General features: G+C 46.1%; 1 protein-coding gene across 1 annotated transcript in view; it reads right to left on the bottom strand.

The window, feature by feature from the left end:
- Positions 1-1366: 1366 nt before the first annotated feature.
- Positions 1367-20536, bottom strand: part of ncam1b (neural cell adhesion molecule 1b) — a 115936-nt gene continuing 96766 nt past the window's right edge. Inside the window, exons 20-26 of the mRNA XM_048267010.1 lie at positions 20221-20345; positions 19732-19757; positions 19423-19601; positions 7818-8025; positions 6922-7038; positions 5439-5920; positions 1367-4084 (exon numbers count right to left, since the gene is read on the bottom strand). Of these exons, the coding sequence (XP_048122967.1) occupies positions 4032-4084; positions 5439-5920; positions 6922-7038; positions 7818-8025; positions 19423-19601; positions 19732-19757; positions 20221-20345 (1190 nt within the window). The 3' untranslated portion in view covers positions 1367-4031. The remainder of the gene's footprint in view (positions 4085-5438; positions 5921-6921; positions 7039-7817; positions 8026-19422; positions 19602-19731; positions 19758-20220; positions 20346-20536) is intronic.

The raw sequence follows: 20536 nt of genomic DNA, 5'->3' as shown, positions 1-20536 counted from the left end.
TAAATCCAATTTATCTCAGTGTTACATGTGAAGAGAATTATTTACCAAAATACAACACAATGTGTGGTGCTGAAGTAGGCCTACACGTGCTGATTTACAAGTGCTGAACAGATTCCCAAATTTCAAATCAAGTTTTTTTCAGGCATGAAACTGTTGCCGTAGCGCCCTCTTGAGGTATACTCAAGCTAGTGTTTGTGGAAGTAGCCCCCAATATTTTACAGTCGGCTAATGCGCTTTATCACCAGACGAAGCAGCTTATGATGGAGCCAGACATGCATCACTGAGTTATTAGCATGTTGTGGCCGACTAAATTCTAATATGAATTTAAGAATTATGATCTAATAACAGGCTACGAGCCAGAACCCTCTTAGGGTAACCTGCCTAAAATAGTCTGAGAGCTAAACTGTTACTGTTAATTATTAATAAGCTTAATGTCTGCTACCAGGAAGAAAAACAGAACTTCGTCCCATTCAGAATTGTCTGCAAGGGTAGCCTAACCTAGGCTACTTCCAGTGTTTTTCATCACTGTCATTAAAATATGTGGTCATTTCACAGGCTACCATAGTCTATACAAATATTATATAGGCCTACTTTTAATGAACCACACATTATATGATCTCTGTAAAATTGATTGTTTTACATTTTAATATGTTCTATGGTCATTTCAGGTGATTTCGTCATTATAATTCGATTCAGTAGTGCAGACCCGTCCGTAGCTAATGTGATGATATGGTGTCTGGCATCTATGCACCCCCTGCTGGATGAAAATAGACATGACGCTGAACTCCACGAATGCTCTTGAGGAAAAATAGCTCTTCAGGATTGACTGTAGGCAAAGGATGCTCCGATTAACTGCCAGAAAAAAGGTCTTTGTGGCGCTGCGGTCGTTTCCCCTGGTAAATGAATGGGAGGCCACCGCAGCAGGTCAGTCAAACATAATTCAAAGTGAATGTGTGCTGTGCTGTGAGGAAGAACAGGAAGTCCCGCCGCAACAGAACCCAAAATATCCTGAGAGCCGAAGACGTCCATTAAGAGAACCCTGTCGCACTACACCGAGGAGCAGGGGCTAGTTACTTAACAAAACCTATTACACTAGTGAACGTTTTTGTCTCTATTTAATATCATTATAGACAAGGACTTTGAATTAAATCACATAGGCTATTTATCTTAGGCTACGTAGTAAATAATTTTTACTCTTATTTCAGTCTTTGCTTTGGGATATTTTCATCCTAAATAAAATACGCAATATATTGGACTTCTTTTCTGCAACATTTATGACATTGTACGTTTCCATCATACCTTGTGAAAACAAATCAAAACTGTGCATATTAATAAGTAGACGTCTGAAATAGATCTACAAGACACGTTTGAAAAAAAGAGATCCTTTAATATTTTTTCAACAGGGTTAGTATTCAGCGGTAACACTTTCATGGCCAAAACCAGATTTGATGGACGGGTAACCGTGTTAGGACCCACCAGCTGGACAGAGGAGAGTCCAAATTAATCCCATATCTGGACTGGTAGAAAAGAGTTGAGCGTTGATACTGTGAACTTACATATCAGTCGAACACAAACTAAAGAACAGAACTATTTACCTGAATTGGGAAATGACCACTTCATTTACCCCATATGTTCTTGCTTATACAGTCTATGGTTCTTGAGCGTTCTGAAGTCCCCCTGCCTCCCTCTCTGGACCCCCTGTCTGAGATCGACCCAGTAAAATGAGGTATGACAACTTTCTACAAGCCTGCGTCTGAGCTATCAAAGAAAATCCAGAGTGAAAAGAAGCAAAATAAACAAACAAACAAAAATAAACAATAAAAAAATAAGCACTTGCTGTCAGAGCAAGAAGGGTCACTATGCACAACTTTCTTTTCTTGCCTCAGCCAGCTGTTCACCTACTACAGAGCTTTGTGTGTGTGTGTGTGTGTGTAACAGGTTGGGAGATAGAGCAGTAGTGTTTGATGTCCTTGCCAAGAGATTTGAAAAATGAAAAGCATTTCTGCACGTGGAAAGTGAGCACAAACACAGTTACATTCCCAGAGTTGTCCCCCCCCCCCCTATAGGACCCAAAAGCTTCAAATTTACAGTCAAGTACAAGCATAGATTTCATCACCTTAAAGGCCAGACCCCGTCCCCCTCCTGGCTCTGAGGATTCTGGGAAATATTCCCAGAACAACCCCGCAGCAGCTCCCTTCTCCAGCCCAGAGGCGACCTGCTAATTACCCCTCCACCCCTAACTGCCCCGGCACCAACCCCACCCAGGACACACTGCAGTGTGCTCAAGCCACAGGTGGCACCACAGCCTGCACTACAGGTGCAGTGTGTGTCTGCAGAGGGTCCATCCGCTGGAGGTGTGTGTGTGTGTGTGTACTGGAGTGAGCATGTGAGTAGTGTGTGTGGACAGGAGCTTGTGTGGGAGCTGAAGAAGGGTTGTTGAGGGTTGTTTAGAATGTGTATTAGCTGTGATGCGTGTGTTATGTGGAGTGTGTGTGTGTGTGTGTTTGAGTTCTCATGTGGAGTGTCTTGTGCATGTGTGTGATGCATGGCTCAGATCTGGCCTCTTATCTGGCCCAGAGGTGTAAGCTGGTCTGTAACCATGGAGTCGGCAGCCGTCGTCATGGAGCTGCGGGCTGGAGGGAGGTGCATTGGAGGGGGCGAATCTCTTCCTTTAATGCCAAAAAACAACCAATCAGACGGCCATGCAATAACTGACACCATGGCAACGACCACAGAGCAATACACAGTTTTGGTGGGCCATCCTGAGTTCGCACTCTGATCTTTTTTTTAATAAAAAAAAAAAAAACAGTCGCACAGGAAACAGGACGCACTGCAGAACTGCTGGACCCGACTGGGCAGCAGAACCTCATCTTTTTTTCGTTCACTTTTTAACGTATAACAAAGAACTATTTATTAACACAATCACAGTGCACAAGCTTGCAGTCAACAGTGAAAACCAAACTGCTCTCTGAAGTACACAGTACAAAAAATGAGACATTTTTCATTTCTTCTGCACACTCACAAGGACTAACTATGGGTTTAAATAATGATGTTATTAGTTGTCAATGTCCGTAAGGGTATATATTTACCTTAGGAGTTAAAAATAGTCCAAGATTAGATACCTATGAGAGAACAACCATAGTGAAGAGATGTCAAACTCCTGATGGTGACATTCATTTAAAAATAGCTCCCACATTTGCAGGAATGAGAACAGGACCTGTCACACACACATACACACACACACACTCTCACAGACACACACACACTCTCTCACATACACAGAGCATGCCTGACTCCCTGGTGCTCTTCCATATTAGCTGTTGGGCGCTGAAGCGAAAGCGCATGGTCATCATAAACAGGTGAAAGTACAAATACAAAGGAACATGGCATCAACCAGCATACTACCTCAGGAGTTTAGCCCTCCCACAAGAAGATAAAAAAAAATACGAGAAATCATCATTTTACACTTGAACAAGGTGATATGGTAAATCATAAAATAACTATAGGGCGTATATCCTATTGTATTCATCTGTCCTGAATAGTTACATGTAGTGATCTCATTATTTTATCTGTTCCCGGCCACAAATGTCCAGCTAAAACCTCACAGCCCCGGGAACACCATAGGGTGGACACGAAGATATGATGCAATCTTTCCTTTGGATGATGTGTGTGTGTGTGTGTGTGTGTGTGTGTGTGTGTGTGTGTATACGTGTGTTTACATGGAAACCAACAGCCGGTGTGTAAGAATGTCCTCAGATTGAGCTGTAAAACAGCTTCAGACACACACACACACACACACACACGGTTAGATTGACGTGGTGGTTGGTTGGTCATGAGACTGCATTAAGGGCACTGGAAACAGACAACACACCCTGGCCTGGCCGAGGAGGGAGCGGCCGGGTGTGTGTGTGTGTGTGTGTGTGTGTGTGTGTGTTTGTGTGCGAGCGGCCGGCGGGATCATGCTCGGCTCTCGGTGCTGTTGGCTTGCGTGGCGGGGGCAGTGGGGGGGTCGGCGGGAGCAGGGGCTATCTTCACGTTGGCGTCCTCGGCCATAAGCTTGCTCTTCTCGTCCGACACACTCTTCCTGCAATGCATAAAGACTCCGTTACACACACAAGCTAACACACAACCACAGCATTACACACAAACACACACACATGCATGCACATACTCTCACACACACACATCACTCACTCATTCGCTCAACACACAAACACAGTATTGCATGCTAGTACATGCACTGCACACACATACACTTACTCACTCATTTACTCTCATGCCAATACACAGCCACGGCCTTAAAGACAAACACACACAGACATACACTCACCTGATTATTCACACACACACAGGCACGTGCACACACACACACACACACACACACACGATACCTAAAACACACATTTGTGTCACATTCCTTGCAAACACATGTTGCATTTACACTACTGCCGTGTCTGGGCCAGTTTATAGTCCAGGTGACAAGGGTTGCTGAGTCAGACAACAACAACAACAACAACAACAAGCAGCGTGTCTGCTGCATGGACTGAAGCGCTCGCGTGGTGAGCTGGAGCATTCAGCTGGCCCTCTGATGATGAACTTAGGATCTCATCTGAGGAAGGGCTTGCCCCGAAACGTCACGTAATGAAATAATAATTCTGTGGCTTTTGCTTTGGTCCAGCACCCTAAGTTAAGGCTACTTGGATGTGCGTACCTTTTGCAGACTTTTCAAGCTTAGGTTCTTGCCCTGCTAAATTATTCATTCAAATTTTGGCTTGTTGGTGAATTAGGTTCAGTTAGACTTTAGACTTTGTATTTTGCCCATCATTAAATCCTGATATACTTTATTTTTTTACTGTGCCAATTATTCAGATTCTAACTTCAGATAAAAGTGTCTGATACTTCATCCACTCTAAAACAGATAATACACCTCTAGCCAACCGTATTAACTGTGATGTTTCTGTTGAGATAATCCCTGACTGGACCAAAGTGGAGATGGAATCTCAACCACACAGTTCACTTCATGGTACTTATCCAGGTGGTAATCAAGTTGCCATAGAAACATCATAGAAACTCAAAGGTGCTGCGTTGTTGGCAGACACTTTTAAACTTTTGTTACCTGAACTATAACCTGTGTGTGTAACGCATACACACACACACACACACACACACATTGATTGCTCTGTCACACACAGGTCAACACAAGAATCGTGGCTGTGAAAGGTGGGAGTGAGGGGTGAAAGAATTCAACAGCACAAACGCACACACAAACACACTCATAAATAAAAACAAAGATTAGACAAAAACAGAGATAACAAACACTGACTTATACACACACGTATAGGAGAACACACACACACACTGACCCAGAGACATATGGAAACAGTGAAATATGGACACACACACATATAAAGACAGGAAACACATAGCGGGGAGCATACTGGTTGGGTTGAGGGTCAGGGGGGCCTCGGAGTCACGGGGGGGTTGGTCAGTCGCCGATTTCTCCTTGGGGGGCGGCTCTGTGCCAGCGGGAGGGTTGGTGCCGGGAGCGCGTGCCTGGACAGGGGGGGTGGCGGGGGCGACCCGTTTCGTGGCGCTGGGGGGTGTGCCTGAGGCAGAGGAGGTTCTGCTCTTCACTCTAGGGGGGGCGATGGGGGGGGTGGACGGGGCACTGCCGCCCAGCTCCACCAGGGGGCGTACCTTAGCCGGGGGGGTGGCACTGCTGGGAGGGGGGGTGGCGGGGGCAGGGGCAGGTGGAGTGGGTGCTTGTGGTTTCGGGGCGGGGGTGGATTCTGAGGGGGGTGCGGAGGTGAGGGTGGTGCTCTCGCTGGTGGGACTGTTCTGGCTGGTGTCAAACATGTCGGAGTTAGTGGCCACAGACAAGGGCAGGTCCAGAGCAGCCACCGCAGGGTCAGCCTGCTGCCTGTGAGACACACACACACACACACACACACACACACACACACACACACACACACACAGGAGAGGGGAGGGGAGGGGAGGGAAGGGGAGGGAAGAGGCAGTATACGGGATGGGGGGTCATGTCAAACAACAGGTAGAAAATAGGGGTGGAGCAGCAAGAACTGTGACAACAACACATAGCCACATGAAGCTTCTGCACTACTGTCCACGGACACAAGGGGGCGCTCACAGCTTGGCTTAGGGAGCAGGAGAAGAGAAAACACACAATTTTGACACCAACAGAACAATGAACATCCAGAGAGCAGACACACACACATACACACACTCCTGGGTTTCCTGCAGGTCTAACACACTGCCTGACTGTTTCATACTACCTTACTATAGAGATGTGCACACACAGATACACACCAACAATGCGACAAAAACAAAAAGAAAATACCTCTAATTTTACACGACTGTTGGATTACTGAGAAGCTTCATAAAGGGCATATTATTATCACAAGGGATCTGCTGTGTGCACCTGGGGTGAACGTGCCATGCAGTGAGCAGTGGTGGCAGGTGTGTGTGACAAAGTGTTTTATTTGTGTGCCTGCGTGTGAGTGTGGGTCGATGGGGGTCGTCTCCAAAGGGCGAGGTCTCTCTTGGCCAGGGGACTGGTCTTCCTGGGCTCCATGCTGGTGTGTGTATGTATGTGTGTGTGTGTGTGTGTGTGTGTTTTGTGTGGTGTGTGTGCGTGCGTGTGTGTATGTATGTGTGTGAGGTGTATGTGTGTGTTTTGTGTGGTGTGTGTGCGTGCGTGTGTGTATGTATGTGTGTGTGAGCGGTGTATGTGTGTGTGTTTTGTGTGGTGTGTGTGCGTGTGTATGTATGTGTGTGCGGTGTATGTACAGTATGTGTGTGTGTGTGTGCGTATGTATGTGTGTGCGGTGTATGTACAGTATGTGTGTGTGTGGTGTGTGGTGGGGGTTTCCCACGGGAGTGGGGTGTGGGGGTTTAACTCACTCTGGCTCGGTGAGAGGGGTGGTCTCATTAGGTTCAGTATGACCCCCCGCGTCGTGGTTGGCGGTGGTCTCTTCCTCTGTCCGCATCTCCACGATTGGCTGATTAGAATCGTCTTTTCTGGGGGACGAGAGGGAGAATAATCAGCCACTGCACAGTAAACTGGACAATCAGAAACCCCAGGACACAAAGGGACCAATCAACTCTCTCTAAACAGACAGAGCAATCTGAGATTCCTAATGGTGACATTTAAGACTAGCTTACAGCACGGTATAGATTTCTGACCTAAAAAGGTGAAATCAAGTGAAAATCGAAATATAATAGATTTGATTGCCACGCTTTTGTTAAAAATAATTCCTGATTGCAGGTGCAGATTTCCTTGACATATAGGCTCTGTACAGCAGTCCAGATACACACACGCACGCACACTCACACACACCTCATGACAGAAAACTGACCTGCATTCAAATGAATAGCTTAGTGCTCTATCATAACTTTATTGGCCAGTTGGTATGTAGAACGGTACTTTGATGCTACATCATGCTGGGTAAAACAGACTGTGCAGCCTGCTCAGACTCTGGAGAAGCAAAAGCTAGACTGTGACAGATGACTCATTAAACAGACACACACACACACACACACACACACACACACACACACACACAGTGAACAGACACGCACACAGTATGTGTGTGTGTCTATTGTCTACACACACAGTTAGTACATACACACACACACACGCACACACACACAGTGAACAGACACGCACACAGTATGTGTGTGTGTCTAGTGTCTACACACTCAGTTAGTACATACACACACACACACACACACACACACACACACACGCACACAGTGAGTACACACACACACCTTCACACACAGTGTGTGTTACTCACATGTAGGCGGCCTTGCCCTGCTCGATGTCCTTGCCCTTACTGCCAGGGCCGCTCTTGCCGCAGAAGTTGACCGCGATGCACATGAGCAGTCCACAGCGGTTCAGGAAGTAGCAGGTGATGTCCACGGCAACCAGCAGCAGCACAAACACCACAATCAGGATGCCCACGATCACGCCCGTGTTCAGGTTTGACCCGTCGCCCAGGGAGTCTGCAGCAGGGGGAGGGGACAGACCAAGTCTCACACACCACTCATCTCAAAAAAACACTGAGACGAGGCCGTGGCAGCCATTTTGAATTGGGATCACTTTTCTTTACTATGGAAAACTCCACTACAGCCACTGGACTAAAACTGAAGGGAAGTCACTGGAACTGAGAGAGGAGTTAGTATCATAAACTACTCGACTCTGATGACGTGGTAGCACTACTAACTGATCTTTAGGGCTGTTTTCTACAGAGCTGTGTCAGCTGTACTAACTGATCATTAGAATACTGTGTCAGTTGTACTAACTATTTTCTAGTGTTCTGTGCCAGCTGTACTAACTGTTTTCTATAGAGCTGTTTTCTACAGAGCTGTGTCAGCTGTACTAACTGAGCTTTTAGAGTACTGTGTCAGCTGTACAAACTGTTTTCTAGAGTTCTGTGTCATCTACACTAACTAGAGTACTCTGTCAACCGTACTGTTCTCTAGATCAGTGGTTTCTTAAACTTTTTGTCTGACGATCACCTAAAAAACATGGGCCAAGTCTCACGACCCCCTTCTCTCTAACCGGCGAAATTTGGTTTCGAAATGTTGCGAGGTGGGCTTTGGAAGCAGAGGCAGAAAATGTCTTCTCATCAGTAGTGTCAACACCAAATGCATCCAAAGGATCTGATCGCTGGCGCTCCTGTGGCGAAAAAGCCTGCATAGTGTTCTGTCACTGGTAAGCTTATGTACAGCATCTTCGAGCTCATCACTGCAAGAGGCGCAGGTAGAGATTTCAGTTTGCGTTAACAGAGCATCCACTTTAAGAGGAACATTATGGAAACACTGTGAATTGTAAGCCTGCATCTAGGAATATGAATATCCCAGTTTTTAAAACATGTTGGTCTAAAAGCGTTACAAAAATGATATTTTTGGCGACCCCCAGTTTAAGAACCACTGCTCTAGAGTACTGTGGCAGAAATACTAACTGATGGTTGGAGTAGGCCTACTGTGGCAGCTGTAGTGGGTTGGGTGCTAATGTGTCTGGGTGAGTGTGCTTACATATCCACCTCCACCGCAGATGAGAAATCATGCTGTCCTCCTCCGAGAGCTCAAAGGCTGCTTTACTGTGTGTCTCCGGTTTACTTGAGATGGAGGAGGCCATGTGGGCATATGTATCTCGATGGTGTTTTATGCCCCCAATGTCGTCTTCAAGGCAGTGCTGCCACCACTGACTTAAAGGCACCTAATCCTAAACCTAACCCCAACTAACCCCTAATTTCCTAACCTTAACCCATGCCTAACCCTAGTGCCTTCCAGGCAGTGCTGCCTTGAAGACAACGTTGGGGGCATAAAACACTAAGAAACGCATATGTGTCTCACTCAAGAACAACGACACACACTGCATCACAACACATACACATCACTATCTTGCTAAAGGAGACTACACACACACACCTGAAATCAGAGTCTGACTAAAGGAGACCACACACACAAACACACAATTGACATCAGTATCTCACTGGAGGACAAGGACAATAAGATGCACCCGAAATCAGTATCTTGCTGAAGGACACACACACACACATCTATAATCCAAGACCTACTGCAGGACACCTGTACACACACACACACTGCATAAACCAGTGTCACTGAAACACAGTGATGATGGCAGTCTGTCCCCACACACACACACTCAGAGAAACACACACAAACACACTGAGACACACATCTCCCTCTCTCTAATCTGCACATTGTGTTTTACTCATCGAGTTGAGAGAACATGAGTTTGCTATTAGTGTTCCATGCATGACTCATGTGTTTCCTGTGATGATGTAGAGGATCCCCTGTGGCATCACCACAGAGACACACGTCCTCATTCTGAACCCCTGTGCTGCGCTTCAGCGGACTCGTGCCGCACAGCTCATCCCAGGGCTTCCGGAAACTTTCAGGGATCCCAGGAACCCTCTGAGAGTTCAGGAAGTGTTTGAGGTTCCCCAGGAGAACTCATTCGGGCCCGGAGTACACAGCGTTTCCATATTTAACACACACACACACACAAACAAGCAGACGTGCCGTAGTAGAGTCTGTTCCAGAGCCCTGCTGTTTAGGCTTGTGTTGGTACACACTCCGGGATGCCATTTCATGACTCTTTTCAGTTAAAGCCATTACTGATAGCCATTTCATGACTCATCGTTTTTCAATCACTGCCATTACTGATTTCAGTACTCACCGTTTTTCAATTATCACTGTTACTGATGGCCATTTCATGACTCATCATGACACACACAAAGGAGCAATCCACAGGATACAAACACAACTAAAGCAGTCAACACATGAAACACAGTGGCGCTAGTCTCTACAGCTAGTCTGCTCTCTGTGTGTGTGTGTGTGTGTGTGCTTACAAAGCTGGACATCTAATACGCAGCCTACTCACCAAAATGTACAGTGTGAGGAGAAGAATCTCCTCCAGACAACTACTCCACACTTTGCATCATCAGCCTGAGGAGCTTCAACAGGTAGTAGACACACACACACACACACACTAACACACACACAAACGCACACACACACACACACTAATTTACACACACACACACTAACACACACATCTGCACGTACATCAGTGTATATTCATCAATATAGACATCAGTGTATACTCATCAATACAGACATCAGGGCGTGTTAATTTCTATGAACTTCAGCGCTTGCTAATTGTTAATTAAAACTATCCCAAATTATGCAATCTTTCTGGATGTTTATGTGTGTGTGTGTGTGTCTTATTCTGTAGGAGTGTGTTCATCTCATTTGCGTCACCTGTGTCAAACGCACTCCAGTGTGTGAGGCGGGGTGATCCCTATCCACACACACTCAGATAATCATGTCCGGGAGAACCCTCCTAATTATCTCTTCAGCTGATAATTATCGCTTTAAACACCCTGTCCTTAATCTTGCAACTCCGGCTCTAAATGAAAGCCACTTCACTGACGGAAGCTGAGACGCTCTGGAGCAGGCATGACACCCACAATCAAATTATGTCAAAAAAATTTAATTATCCAGTGTGCTTACAGGCAAAGAGACTATCAGTCATGAAAAGTCTTTGATAACGTTGGCCAATGGGAGAGGAGGAACTGAGAAGTATGCTTTGTATTGCAAAATAAATTACAGATTCATTTGTTAAAAAGTTAAAGTTTTTCACAATTCATTTTACAGTTTTCATGAAAAAATAATTAGTTACAAACATTTTTTTTTTTTTATGTACAAAAACCACTTGAGCTTTCAGAGGAAATCCAATCATATCAAACATGTAGACCCAATCAGAGACAGTATTCAGATACTGCGGGCGTGGAGCATCACAGACTGGCGCAAGACACTGTACTACAACCAGAGATGGGACACCCGGCTTCAGAAATAAAGTAAAAGTCCTACCACATATTTGTTCCAACCATTCAGTAAAAACCTGCTGATTCTTATTACTGTAGCTCAACTCATCAGCTAGGTATTATAACGCCTCCAATTATCACCACTTTTGTTCGAAAATTCTAAAACAACGATGTTTTTCAAAAATAACATTTGATAAATGAACCTTACATCTTTCAGTAGCCATCGGTGTGTAGATTTGAACAAAATCTGTTTTGATTCTTAACAGGAGCATTTACTGCCTGAAATATCCGATTTTGTTTACCACGCTCGGAGGTTTGTGCTGGCCTGGTGGGTCGCCTATTTAACAGCGTTTCAACAGCACATGAGCGGTTAGACCGAGAATTCTCGTCATGAAATTAAAATTCCACTGGAGCTCCAAGCGGATGTGTACACGCAGCCTTATAACACTGTTTACAGCTCTTCGAGTCACGGTAAAATGTCATTTTTGGTACATATTAATTTAGATACACCTATGGTGTGGGTGCTTGCGTTTCTTTAAGAATCCGCCGTCTTGGTTTGTATAGAAATGGATATTAAGTGACACATACACGCAAGACGGTGGAAATACGGGACCGACGGTAATAGGGGGAGTTCCGATAGATGAGCTAATTAGTGAAATCACATGTTTTAGGTGCACAGGTAGAACCAAAACATGGTAGGACATTTACTTTCTGAAGCCAGATTTCCCACCTCAGACTACAACACAGGAGACCAGGTCCAGATACTGCAGTGAGACGTCCACCCCAGGACTCTCTCATCAGCTGTGTGTAACCATGCCGACGCCCTCAGGCAACACAGAGTCTGAGAGCTGAGAGGTGTATTGGATTGGTCACATTGGACAATGCTATGAGGATCCCCTGAAGGTATGTTTACATCTAGAGAGTCTTTAAGAGCTACTCGCTTTACCAGCAGCTGAACAGTGCCAGCTATCTCTCCACAACTGAATGCTATTGGTTCAGTGGCTGAACACTGACACATAGAGTCTATGGGCCAGGAAATACTCCAGCCTCGCACAGTAGTCTCTGAACACTGACTGGAACAGAAAAAGAAGAAAAAGGACAATTCCCACCTAAACTAGGAGTCAAAGAGAGAGAGAGAGGAAGAAAGAAAAACAGGGAAAGAACGAGAGAGGGAGAAAAAAGAGATCAGAGAGAGAAAGAAAGAGAGGGAGAGAGAGTCTGAGACCAGAAAAATGTCTGAGCAAAGATTAAGACAGATGCCGGCTATCAGAGCAGAGTGAGAGCGAGCGAGAGAGAGAGAGAGAGAGAGAGAGAGAGGGAGTGTCTAGCACAGGCAGCAAGAGAATCAAAGTCAAGAGAAAAGCTGTCACAGATGCTAGGGACAATCAGAGCAGAAGAAGAGAGAGACAGAGGTGGAGAAGGGCTAACCCGCTAATAATGGGAGGGAGAATCAGAGCAGAAAGACAGAGGTTAAGACAGATGCTACCAGAGTCACAGCAGAAAATAAATTGAGGCTAAAATAAATGCTAACAGTTATAATACAAAGAGTCAGAGCATCGAGAGAAAGAGTCAGATGGGCAAGTACAGATGCTAGCAGAGTCACCACATAGAGAGAGGGAGACAGGCTAGGACAGATACTAGTCAAGTCGTAGCAGAAATAGAGTGAGACAGGCTAGGACAGATGCTAGCCAAGTTGTAGCAGAAATAGTGTAAGACAGGCTAAGAGAGACGTTAGCGGAGTCACAGCAGAAAGACTGATGCTAACACAGACACCAAAATAGCGGCTAGGGTGCAAGTGACAGAATATCCTCCCTGGGTGACTACACACAAAACAGCAAACATCAGGGTATACACACAAGGACATACACACACACACACACACACACACACACACACACAAACACACACACACAGAAAAATAGCATATAAACATGGTGGCGAGGACAGGGAGAAAGCATGCATCCAGGAGGAGATCCAGTCCAGGCCCCAGCAGAGTCAGGCGGGAGGCAAAGAATACAGGAGGTGTGAAAAGAGAAAGGGGAACAGAAATAGAGGGAGATGGAGAAAGGAAGAGAATGAGGTGTGAAGATAAAGGAAGAGAATAAGAGAGAGAGAGAAAGAGAGGGATGGAAAAAGAAAGAGGGGGAAGGGGGAGGAAAGAAAGAGAGCAAGTGAGGTATGGAAGGGAAGAGTGGAGAAAAAGAACATGGAACATGGAGAGAGAGAGGATAAAGGAAGACAGGAACACATGGGGAGAAGAGAGAAAAACAGACAGATGTCAAAATTCTCTGCACACATACTGCTGAAAGTGGAGATAAATACAAATAAACACAAATACAACAGAAGAATCAAGAGGAAAACAACACATGAAAACATTTGAGCCGCACATGTGACAAAGAAAATAAAAAAACATCGGAAGCAGAGGGGGATGACGATGAAGAAGTGAGGAAGAGAGAATGATGCGGCTTATGAGAACGTTAGGGATTATGAGAACGTTAGGGAGAGAGAATGATGCGGCTTATGAGAACGTTAGGGATTATGAGAACGTTAGGGAGAGAGAATGATGCGGCTTATGAGAACGTTAGGGATTATGAGAACGTTAGGGAGAGAGAATGATGCGGCTTATGAGAACGTTAGGGATTATGAGAACGTTAGGGAGAGAGAATGATGCGGCTTATGAGAACGTTAGGGATTATGAGAACGTTAGGGGGAGAGAATGATGCGTTAGGAGAGCGTTAATGATGAGAGCTAGGGGCGAGAGAACGTTAGGGATTATGAGAACGTTAGGGAGAGAGAATGATGCAGCTTATGAGAGCGTTAGGGAGAGAGAATGATGGCACAGCGCTGCAGTCGCCCCTGACCTGAACAAAACGCCTGGTACCACTCACCACACAGAATTACACACACTAGTACCCACACACACACATACACACAATTACTCAGCATCACATTTCCTACATCATTACAGTAGGTCAAGAACTAGCTGTTCTTATGCTGCTTTCGAGATGTCTCGTAAAATCATTGTACACTCACCCGTACAACATGTACCAATGACTGGCTTTAGGAACGCCTTTCTCTCGAGCCACGAGGGGCATTAGCAGGAGGCTAGTCATTGTTATTGTTTTGTGCTACATGTAGCCTCTAGCTAAACGGCTGGAAAACAAATTGTTACATTGTATTGAAGGCACAGCAAGACCGTGCAATGCATGAATTGGTGACCGGATTGAAGCAGCAATGTAATCTAGTGTGTAAGAGCATTACATCAACTTTAACATGACCAACACAGTACATATGCAAAAAATACATGCCATCTCATCTCAACTATGAGCAGCCATGTTTGTTGTAAAGGTGGTACACGTCCACCTCGGGTACCCCCTCAAGTACTCGAGGTAAAGTGGGCGTGTTTCGCCCAAAAATGCCGCAAGAAAGCTGGGTAATTTACACTTTCCAACTCGGGCGGCAGATTTACGAGACATCTCGAAAGCAGCATTACTAATGTGAGGTTAGTGGTCCACTGAAAGTGTTTAGCGGTAGCTGTGGTAGTGTGAGTGTAGCAGCCCACTGACAGTGTTTATCGCTAGCTGCTGATGCTAGTGTGAGTGTAGCAGTGCACTGACAGTGTTTATCGCTAGCTGCTGATGCTAGTGTGAGTGTAGCAGCCCACTGACAGTGTTTACCACTAACTGCTGATGCTAGTGTGAGTGTAGCAGCCTACTAACAGTGTTTATTGCTAGCTGCTGATGCTAGTGTGTGTAGCAGCCCACTGACAGTGTTTATCGCTAGCTGCTGATGCTAGTGTGTGTAGCAGCCTACTGACAGTGTTTATCGCTAACTGCTGATGCTAGTGTGAGTGTAGCAGCCTACTGACAGTGTTTATCACTAGCTGCTGATGCTAGTGTGTGTAGCAGCCTACTGACAGTGTTTATCGCTAGCTGCTGATGCTAGTGTGAGTGTAGCAGCCTACTGACAGTGTTTATCCAAAGATTCTATAGTCAAACCGTCTCTGGTTTATCGCTAGCTGCTGATGTTAGTGTGAGTGTAGCAGCCTACTGACAGTGTTTATCGCTAGCTGCTGATGCTAGTGTGAGTGTAGCAGCCCACTGTGGCAGCCTTTTATGACCCTTCCATTCCACTCATCTGAGAGATGTGTCCAGGGGGTCTAAAGCCAATAAGTCGTATGCTGCATTAGAGGCTTATTAAAAGGTTATTAGTCTGCAGTAAAACACTGTAAAACAGTGTTCAGCTGTTCAGCTTTAACCTAAATGTCTCTCGGCAGTACAGTATTTTTCTGTACTGTTCATGTATGAGTCATCTCATTTTGTTAAGGAATACACTGCTGACCCTGCAACGTGTGTTTGTAAATGCTAGGAACCAGTAGTGCTTTTGTAGGTGGATTGTCAATTGATTTAATTGCTATAATAAAACTCTTGTATTGAAAATGTCAAGTCTCTTATTGTGTTTCTTTTTTTAAAGAGTTCTCACCAGGAAGACAGAATGTAATCAGTTACACTGCCGATCAATAACTAACCCATTCAAGAGTGGGAATGCTGCATAGCTACACATCACACTTGAGCCCTTGTGTGTGTGTGTGTGTGTGTGTGTGTGTGTGTGTGTGAGGACTGTTACCTCTAACAGTGAGTTATTTTGCAATCTCCCCTGAGAAAAGAGAGGGGAGTCTGTTAACAGCTGTGAAATCAGAATGTGGAATTGAATTCTAAATTAGAATTCAGAACAGGAACCATTAAAAAGTAATTTCACAGCAGGGCTCGTCAGAGTTGTCAGTAGTCTCTCTTGCAAACTAAGGATAATAATATTTCTGACAGTTTATTTTATATGCTCTGCACTACAAAAACCTTTCAGGCTAAGGTAGTCTTAAGATGTCTTAACTTATGTGTGTTTGTGTGTGTGTGTGTGTGTGTGTGAGTCCTAGCTTTATCTGTCAGAGATGTACAGCCGGAAGCTGAGCGCACAGCTATGAACTCTCACTTTGTGCCATTTACTAAAGCTGTGCGTGCATGCGTAGACACACACACACACACACCTCAATTTATACAGTGCCTGGCTTCTCTGATTTCATACAGTGCCTGGGTTCCTAATTTAAGACTGCTGGATTGGGTCTAATCCGCCAAACCTTCCTCTCTCTCTCTGGCGCGCACGGCCGCACACACACACACACACACACTCACACAGTATCCTTCTCTCTCACAAATCTCTCTCTGTTTCTCTCTCTATCTCTCTCTCACGCCCCCCCCTGACGCCTGTGTTCAGGGTTGAGCTGGTGTCATTGAGGTGGAAAGGTCTTTCATTGAAAAGGAGTTTCTAGAAATCCCCCAGTGTAGGTGCAGTGGAGCAGGATGGGAGAGAACAGGAGAAAAGGGACCATTTAGAGCATCCCTTCAGCGCTATGACAGGCCAGTGTACCTCTCCACTCCTCCTCATCCACCTCTCTTCTTTATCTCCTCTTCTCTCCCTCCTCTCCTCTCCTCTCTCTCCCTCCTCCTCATCCTCCTCTCCTCTCTCCCTCCTCTCCTCTCTCTCCCTCCTCCTCGTCCTCCTCTTCTCTCCTCTCTCTCCCTCCTCCTCCTCCTCCTCTCTCCTCTCCCTCCTCTCCTCTCCTCTCCTCTCCCTCCTCCTCTCCCTCCTCGTCCTCCTCCTCTCCTCTCCTCTCTCTCCCTCCTCCTCTCCCTCCTCTTCTCTCCTCTCTCTCCCTCCTCCTCGTCCTCCTCTCCTCTCTCCCCCCTCCTCATCCACTTCTCTTCTCCTTCACTCACCCTCCTATATCTCCACTCCTCTTTCCTCTCTTCCTTATCCACCTCTCTTCTCCTCCTCTCCTCCCCATCCACCTCTCTTATCTTCCTCTCCCTCCTCCTCATCTACCTCTCTTCTCTCCTCTCTCTCTCCTCCTCTACTACTTCTCTTCTCTTTCAATCACCCTCCTACATCTCCTCTCCCTTCCCCTCTCTCACCTCTCCTCTCTTCCTCATCCACCTCTCTTCTCCTCCTTTCCTCTCCTGTCCTCCCTCTCTCTCCTCTTGCTCCTCCCTCCTCCCCTTCTTCTGAGAGCCTGATCCATCTTAGTCCTCTGTTGCCTAGACCCATAAATCAGCTCAAATGAAACCTGACAACTAGAGCTGGAGTGGAGAGTCTAAAACACACACACTCACTGGCGTCTCTCTCTCTCTCTCTCTCTCTCTCTCTCACACACACACACAGACTCACCAGTTTCTAACTCTCTCTCTCTCACACACACCTGCGCCTCTCAGTCAGCTAGTGCTTAAAGGCTAATCAATTGCCTTCTACTCACCCACCAAGAGAGAGCTCTCAGATCCCTGCTCTTAGATGCTGCAGCTGTTTCAATTCAAGCTGCGTACCTGCATCTCCCAGAGAAAAAACACACCGCCTCTCTTGGGTATAACTCTAATAAGCCTGACATTTTCAACGCAGCACTAACTTTCCAGCCTGACTCGTTCTCTGCGTTTCTTATAAATCCTAAGATGATTTGTATTCCTGGAATGCAGGAACAGAGAGTGGAGTTCTTTTCTATCGCCATACGAACACTGCTGTAAAGCGGAGTCTCCATACGAACACTGCTGTAAAGCGCCCTCCCCATACGAACACTGCTGTAAAGCGGAGTCTCCATACGAACACTGCTGTAAAGCGCCGTCTCCATACGAACACTGCTGTAAAGCGCCGTCTCCATACGAACACTGCTGTAAAGTGCCATCTCCATCCGAACACTGCTGTAAAGCGCCGTCTCCATACGAACACTGCTGTAAACCGCCATTTTTATTATGAACACTGTTGTAAAGTGCCGTTTACACACTAACGCTGCTGTAAAGCTTGTGTTGCTGAAGTGCAAGTGTAGCGCTAAAAGCCTGGCACCTTATTCAGTGAATACTCACTACTACTGCTTCAACTGCTTAGCATTTCCAGTTAGAGCCTGTATCATCACTGCTATGATAGCGCTTATGTTAGCATTTCCACTTAGAGCCTGTACCATCACTGCTATAATACAGCTATTATACAGCATTCCAATTTACAGCCTGTCACTTCTGTTTCACCAGTGCTAGCTGTCACATTTCCATTGACAGCCTGTGCCACTGCAGTGCAAGGGCTAGCATTAGCATTAGCATTCTCGGCTTGTTACAGAGTGGATCGCTTTGCGCCACTCACAGTGGTTGATGCTAGTGCTAAAGTTAGAGTTAGGGTTACTGTGCAGAAGCTGTTAAGAGTTGGTCCGAGACCAGTCCAGTGGAGGTGTCATATGCATCGGTGAGTAAGAGATCTAGAGCTAATACAGAAAGCACCTGCAGAGCTGAGATGACAGTTCCCATGTGTGGGTGTTACTGCCTCCATGCGTGTGTGTGTGTGTGAGTCACCTTGTGATGCAAGGGGAGGGAATATCCTTGCCCGTGTGAGTGTGTTTGTGTGTGTGTTTGGGAGTGTACTTGTAGAGGTGTGTAAGGTCCCACAGAGAAGAGGTGGGCTGTTGCTGTTGCTATCTCATAGAGGGAAAGCAGAAATAGCCATTTATGTGTGTTCATGTGTCTGTGTGTGTGTGTGTGTGTGTGTGTGTGTGTGTATGACTGTCTGCATGGTGTATGGTGTGTGTGTGTGTGTGTGTGTGTTTGACTGTCTGCATGGTGTATGGTGTGTGTGTGTGTGTGTGTGTTTGTCTGGCATTGCAACAGACTGCTGTGATTCTGGACAGAGGAAGTTGTGTGTATTCCTATATAAAGAATAAAAAGTATGAATGTGTGTGTGTGCCTGGTGTTGGTGTGGAGGCGGGCTCTGCTGCAGTTCTGAATGAGAGGGCACCTGGTGCGAATTTGCCCTGTGTGTGTGTGTGTGTGTGTGTGTGTGCTCGTGTGTGTGCTCGTGTGTGTGTGTGTGTGTGTGTGTGTGTGTGTGTGTGCGTGCCTGGTGTGGAGGCGGGCTCTGCTGCAGTCCTGAGCGAGAGGGTGCCTGGTGGGGATTTACTCTGTGTGTGTGTGTGTGTGTGTGTGTGTGTGTGTGTATGTGTGTGTGCGTGCGTACATACCTGGCGTGGCGGCGGGCTCTGCTGAAGTCCTGAACGACAGGTTGCCTGGCGGGGATTTGCCCTGTATGTTCTCTGCCACCACCAGCACGTCGTAGTCGGTGTCCCAGTCCAGCCCGTTCAGCAAGGCTGCATCTCCACTGCCACCACCGGGCATGATTCTGCTTCCACCACGACTTCTTCTGCACCAACACACACACACACACAACACACACACACACACACACACACACACACACACACACACACACACACACACACACACACACACAAACACAGAGACACTCATGAGCATATACTGTACATACACACAAAATGTAAATATGTGTTTGTACTGACTGTGTGTATCAGGTAGGGCTGTCACTTTTGTGAAAAAAATCCTGTTCGATTTTTGAGACATAAGTGTTCATTGAATCGATTGTAAAATCGATTTTCCATGTCTAAAGACGTTTCCATTTTCAAGGCCAAATATAGGCCAATCCACAGACAGTCTAACAGGCATTAAAATCGATTTCCTATTTTAGTTTTCGAAACTTGTGTTAGTTGGTCCAATTGATTGTGCAATCGATTTTCGAACGTAAAGTGACAGCCTATCAGGGTTAGTTGATGCTGTGTGTGTGTATAATTGCAAGACTCTGATGTGATGCTGTGTGTGCAAGACTCACCACTTTGTACCTGACCAGGTAGTGTATGATGGGTCTGTGTGTGTGTGTGTGTATGTGTGCAAGACTCACCGCTTTGTACCTGACCAGGTAGTGTGATGGGTGTGTGTGTGTGTGTGTGTATGTGTGCAAGACTCACCGGTTTGTACCTGACCAGGTAGTGTGTGATGGGTGAGCCTCCGTCGTCCTGTTTGATCCAGGTGACCTTGAAGGTGTTTCCCTGTGGCTGCAGAATCCCCTTCAGCTTAGGGGTGTTGGGCTCTCCTGAAAACCACACACACACACAGTTAGAAACACACTCTCCAACACACACATGGGGCCTTGGGGGGCTCTTAGCAACAGCTGTTGCATTTGCCATTTGGGGTCATGTTAGTCCAAACTGGGAATTAAACAGAACACTTGTGGTGCACTGCTTGTAAACAGTGCAAAGTGTGAAAGTAAATGGAACAGTTGTG

The sequence above is a fragment of the Alosa alosa genome, chromosome 16 (genome assembly GCF_017589495.1).
Source record: "Alosa alosa isolate M-15738 ecotype Scorff River chromosome 16, AALO_Geno_1.1, whole genome shotgun sequence".
Taxonomy (NCBI): Eukaryota; Metazoa; Chordata; class Actinopteri; order Clupeiformes; family Clupeidae; genus Alosa; species Alosa alosa.
The sequence above is the reverse complement of the archived record's forward strand: the minus strand, read 5'-3'. Positions and strand labels throughout refer to the sequence as shown.